At 34.2% G+C, this 6087-nt stretch overlaps 2 protein-coding genes across 3 annotated transcripts in view; one reads left to right on the top strand and one right to left on the bottom strand.

The window, feature by feature from the left end:
• LOC118749388 (zinc finger protein ush-like) overlaps positions 1-6087 on the bottom strand; it is a 622067-nt gene that overhangs the window by 488201 nt on the left and 127779 nt on the right. The window lies entirely within an intron of this gene.
• LOC118749389 lies at positions 2149-3708 on the top strand. The gene is made up of 2 exons (XM_036484197.1): positions 2149-2761; positions 2816-3708. The coding sequence occupies exons 1-2, from the start codon at positions 2363-2365 to the stop codon at positions 3002-3004; spliced, it is 588 nt and encodes a 195-aa protein (XP_036340090.1). The 5' UTR covers positions 2149-2362; the 3' UTR covers positions 3005-3708.

Below are 6087 nucleotides of genomic sequence, written 5' to 3'. Positions count from 1 at the left end.
TGTAGGCGCAGTAACAGAGGTGTATGTTAGAGCTGGGATACTATCGATAGTAATATCTATTGTATCGATAGTTGAAAACTCGCACCACTATCGATAGTTTTTGAAAACCATCGATGTCGGTTTTTAGAGAAACTTCCCAATATTTCCTCACATCTCTTCAAAACTTCATGGCTTGAGGCTAAACTCAATTGTAAGTAGAGGTAAAATTCTAAAATATTCATACATTACAGGGAATCACATTTTTAGGGAAATTTAAATACATTGGTGATGGCGATTGGGAAAAACGGAGAAATACTTGCAGTGTGAAAAAGGTAATGAAATGTATATAAAAACATAGGTGCATAAAACATGCATGAGTAAGTAACTGCGTGTTTTTTCTAAAATATGAATTGACAATTGAATATTGCATTGTAATACAGATGCGAACGATAATGCGGTTGCAAGCATAAATATCTCCGACTCTCCAGATGAAGAAAACAATGTGGCAATAAAGCCGCGTAAACAAGGTTCGGTAATATGGAACTGCTTCAAAAAATGCAAAGCAAATTCCAGCGCGAAATGTTGCTCGTGTGGCAAAATTTATAAAACAAGTGGAAATACATCAAACCTGTTTGACCATATGAAAAGGTTTCACCCGACTCAGCTGGAAACGTCAAATTCTAAATCTAATATTCATAGGTTCTTTAAACCAGCAGAATCTGATTCGTACGGGTATTATTCAGTGAAAAAGGCGCAAATTGATGCTGCGTTGGCGCGCATGATGGCCGTTGACGTGCAATCTTTTCGCGTAGTAGAAGACAAAGGTTTCCGCGAACTTATTGCAGCTTTGGACCCTCGGTACAAATTGCCATGTAGACGTTCTTTACAAGAAGTTCACATGAAAAATATGTTTTCAAGCTTACAAAAAAAGTTAAAGGTACTTGTAGCCAATATCGCGTGCTGCGCAATCACCACGGATGGCTGGTCTTCGCGAGGTAATAGGCATTATCTTGCAGTGACTCGTCACTTGATAACAAGCGAATTAAAACTACAGTCTGCAGTATTGTCCACTACAAAACTGCAATCAGATGAAAATCACCCCGCAGATAATATTGCAGGGTCATTGCGCGCTGTATTAGGGTCTGATTATGAATTCTTCGCATAACTTCGCACAACCATTTGTACCAGTGCAATAAAAATGTAACTTAAGAAAATGTGAAGCAAAATCTAAACTCATCAGATCGCTCAGTTTTTAAGAGTTCTGCTAATTTCTGGGTAATGGAATACATACAAATTAGGTACAAAGTACATACGAAATTACAGTTTTAAGTTTATGCGAAGTTGTGCGGAGTTATGCGAAGTATGCATAATCAGACCATTAGATGAATGGGATGTGTTTGAGAAAGTTTCAACAATAGTAACAGACAACGCTGCAAATATGTTGAAAGCATGCGAAATTCTTCAGAAGAGAAACTTACCTTGCTTTGCACATTGTTTGAATTTAATAGCACAAGATATTTTATCTCTCGATTGTATAAAAGGCATAACAGGTAAATGTAAACGGATCGTAGGTTTCTTCAAAACCAGCACAACTGCCCATGCTAAATTTAGGTCAGCGCAGGGAATTGAGAGCCCCTATAGCCTAGTGCAAGAAGTATCTACGCGCTGGAACAGTGCATATAGAATGATTAAACGCATCTTACCAACGAAGGACGCTATTGCAGTGGTGCTGCTTAATACAGCTAGGGCCCCAGCTGCATTGACAGCTGATGATATGCAGTATATTTTGCTTTGCTGCCTCTATGCTTAAGTGCACATTTAAGATACCTACCTCAAAATGCGCATCAGAGGCATTATTTTTAAAATTTATAAGGAAACTGCTCCTATAGATGCATTCAACATACGTGCACATTGGCGATACCTGCCTTAAAAATTGTGCGACTAGTATCAATTATCAATGAAAGTATTAGTTTACCTGCACTGGCCCTATTTTGCTCATCTCGCAGAACAACGAAAATGGCTATTTATGTAGGTTTATAGATAATTAGATAGCAATCGGTAAAAATTTTGCTTGCAGTAATTTCTACATGGTAAGGGCTCCGCCAATATTTGGTTTCATAGGGATTCGGATACCTTCCTCATTGAAGTAGTAAAGAAAATTCGCTTAAGTGCCTTTTTCGGTTACGTGCACAAGTTTTTCGTGCAAAGAATGATGTGCAGCTAAGCAAAATATACTGTATGCATATTAGAACATTTAATAAACCTGCTAGCACCGTTAGACAATGCTACTACTCAGGTTTCAGCTAGCCAGTCTGTTACGGTTTCCTTACTTGTCCCTACGATAAGTGAGCTACATCAAAATTACAACGATTTATATAATAAAATGAAAACAACTGAAGGAAAAAATGTTTGTTTGTTTTTGATCGAACGTCTTATTCATCGACTTTCAAAGTTTGAAACCCGAACAGTTACAAGGGTGGCAACATTACTGGATGCAAGGTTCAAAAAGGAAGGATTTCGGTCAGCAAACAATGCAGGTATAGCACTAGGGATTTTGGAGAATGAATTAATTACAGTTTATAAATCTGCTTCAACCCTTCATGAAAGGGCAAAACCGCCAACACCACCAAACTTATCACAACCGCAACCTAAGTTAAAATTTTTACAACAAAAAATTTATTCGAGAGTACACACAACTAGATCGGATGCAATAACTGTACTACGACAATATTTTGAAAGACCCCACGCACCCCAAGACATAGACCCATTGGAATATTGGAAGGTAAATGTTTCATTGAAAATTAGTTTTCTCATAATAAACTTAAGTTTCTTTTAGACCATCGGTAACGAAATGGAATTATTGAAGAGTTGTGCAATGCGCTATTTCTGTATACCAGCAACATCTACTGAATCTGAACGAATGTTCAGCAAAGCTGGATATATAATTTCAGATAGAAGAAGCTGTCTCAAAGAGAAAAATGTAAATATGTTATTGTTCCTTAACAAAAATAATTGGCTAATGTAATATGCCGTCTTGTTCATTAAAATCTGGACAGGGAAAGTTATATATAGTTTACCCTTTTACTTACACAGACGCTGGCGTATTGGAAAATTGACTTCGCTTTTAATTCATTTTTTAACTTTTGTTATGAAGTACTAGTCAAAATAATAGCACCATAACATTTTTATCAGCTTTGATTGGTTTATTTGTTTGTTTAATGGATCATTGGGATATTTATCAACTACAAACTTGCACTGAATTAAATGTACTAAAATTTTATATTCTATAAAACTGATACACAAAATTTTTGTAGAAATTCGAATTAAAAAGCTTAAATTTTTATAGAAAAAGGTTGAAAATTGGATTTAGATATATGGTTTTCTTTTATGTATAACGAGCTATACATTTAAAAACAATAAATAAACATTAAATAAAGAAACAAAAAAACGGCCAAAACTGTAGTAATGTTGTGGTGCTATTATTTTGACTAGTACTTTAATAAATTCCCTTGTCCGGATTTTAGTAGCCGCCTCCATACTTGATCTCAGTTGAACTGATATACATAAGTATGTTTTGTCAATTTAAAGTAATATCTTTTGTTTTGTTTTTATAGTACTTAAAATGTATTATTATAACCATATTCTCTTCCTTGCACTTGAAAAAGGACAAACAAAATCTGATTTTAATTTTTCCATGTAAAAAATAATTAAATATTTTTCCTGTCGTTATCCAAGTACTTGAAAGTGTATGTTCATAAGTATATTTAATTCAGATGGACTGATAAATTAATAAGTTAATTTTATTATTATAAGAAGTTCTTTTTAATTCATGAAATTAAAAAAAAAATATATGATATCTTTAATTTACAAAGTAATTTAATAATTTTGTATCAATTTTCCAACAATTGAGCGTTCAAATTCAATGCTGCTACACAATGCGGCTCACGACGATAATACTATCCATACTATCGATGTTTTAAACTATCGTTTCGAAAACTATCGAGTGGCGGTACTATCGATAGTATCCCAGCTCTAGTGTATGTGCTATCCTTTGTTATATGCGTATTGACAGCTGTAGCGACTGGCACCAGCGTTGCCAGGTTGACATTTTTAACGTCATTTGGACGTTTTTTGTATCCTGTTGACGCTTACACGTTTTTTGTGTAAAAAATCACGTTTTTTAACTTCCCAGTAATTTTTCTTTGTTACTAAATCTTATAAGTAGAACTGATTTTGAATTATTTTCTTATTAAATCTTTACAAACTTTGTGTTTTGCTGCAGCTGCTTCCTCCAAAGGTTTTTTTTTGGATTCTAGGACTAAGGATCCCTTGTCCAAGGGCTGGTTGTGTAAACACTTGAGGTTGCGAGGCTTGCTGTAATGATGCAATTGCACATTAAAAGCCAAATCAGGTAGGGTAGAGCCGATGGATTGCAGCAGGCACGCTCACAAAAGCATCAAAAAAGCTGTGCAGCATAAAACGTCAGAAAAAAGTAGGCGACTTTTTTAAGACTTCATTGAAAATGTACTGATCGCAAAAAAGACTGAAATATTAGGTCCATTTAATAACTTTTCCACTAAGTACTTGCAGCGATAGCGTAAAAAAATAGAGAGTAAAATTGAGAGCAAGAGAAAATTTTCAGAAAAAGTTATTGATCGCAAAACTAGTAAAAACTTGCAACGTAAGCCATTTTGAAAATTTTTACTTGCAAGAATTTGCAGCTCTCTCGGGTTGTTACGCTCTCGAATTCGCTCCCTCTTGCAAATATTTTGGGTAATTGAATGCATTTTCAGGAAAAACTTGCAAGTACTAGTAATAATTCGTAACAATTTTTTTGATATTGAATGGACCTATTGCTATGCTCCTTCTTAGCAGAACGTAATTTAGCATTTTCGACAACCGGGCCCCTAACCAAATTTCTACAAGAAAAAAAATTATTAAAAAACAACGCGATTATTTAGCCCCTTTAAACTTACACATTATTGCCCTGAAATTTAATGGACTAAAAAATCTGAATAGAAAGTTGACAATCTAGCTGAAAATTTGCAGACTGTTTATAATTTTTGGACAATTTTTGTGGATTTATATTTTGTTTGTTAATGAGCTTGGCTTTTATGGAAAAATAATGAACATTAAATAAACGAAAGAGAAACAGCCAAAATCGATCAAAATGTTGATGACTTAATCAGCTGATCACAAGTATATGTCTAAAATAATTTTTATATTAACGATCTCAAACCAGTTTACAATGAATTTTAAATGTGCTCTGTCGAAATGATATTTTAATATACCTTACGTACATATCGAGCCCTAACCGCCAAAATAACGTAAGCGACATTTTTTTAAACAAACTTTTTTTGATGCACAAATGTATCGAGATGCTCTAGGAATATTTCTGCATCAAAAAGAAAATTTTGAACAAAATGTCGCTTACGTTATTTTGGCGGTTAGGGCTCGATATGTACCTTTGTATACAATAAAAGTATAAATAAGAACACTTTTTTGTACGTTCATTTGAAAAATACGTTTTTGGGTAGGAAATGACGTTTTTTCAGACCAAGAGGGACGTTTTCTCATGCTGAAGACCTGGCAACACTGACTGGCACAACAGATACAAACGAGCGGGAGAGATGCCGTTAACGTTACTCCCAAACTGTGCCCTTTGCGAATTAAATGGATGAAGGACAGAGGAAAACTCAAAAACACCAGGCGAAAATCAAAAGTAGTTATTGTTGTAAGAAATATTAGCAGCAGTTTTTCTGGCATTGAATTCCGCAGCCACCATATCAGCATTCACAGCGTTTAGGTTATTGTTTTTTAAAATATAATAAAATTAGTTTTTGAAAATATACCATAGTATTATGGGGTGCACTCCACAATAATTTGAGTTATGAATTTTTTTTTTTTTACACCGAAGTTGAGTAAAAGGAGTACATTACAAACTTAAAAATTTTGTAATTTTTTGAGTTGCAGTCTTGTAGCCCATTAAATTTTAGTTAAACAAAGTGCAAGTTTCAATCTATTGCAAAATTGCGTTGATTTTTAATATTTTTTATGCTGGCGGCTTTTTGCACTTTTTTCTTATGCGAAAAATCGTTTTCAAAGAAA

Source organism: Rhagoletis pomonella, unplaced genomic scaffold, assembly GCF_013731165.1.
Source record: "Rhagoletis pomonella isolate Grant_MI unplaced genomic scaffold, Rhpom_1.0 Rhpom_scaffold_00015, whole genome shotgun sequence".
Lineage (NCBI taxonomy): Eukaryota > Metazoa > Arthropoda > Insecta > Diptera > Tephritidae > Rhagoletis > Rhagoletis pomonella.
Note: the sequence above shows the minus strand (reverse complement) of the source record. Positions and strands in the feature narration are given on the sequence as shown.

Bases quoted from the DNA above. Each gene is read 5' to 3' on its own strand.
- LOC118749389 (XM_036484197.1), top strand. From the start codon at position 2,363: ATGAAAACAACTGAAGGAAAAAATGTTTGTTTGTTTTTGATCGAACGT. The intron at 2,762-2,815 runs GTAAATGTTTCA...AGTTTCTTTTAG, and splicing joins ACCCATTGGAATATTGGAAG to ACCATCGGTAACGAAATGGA.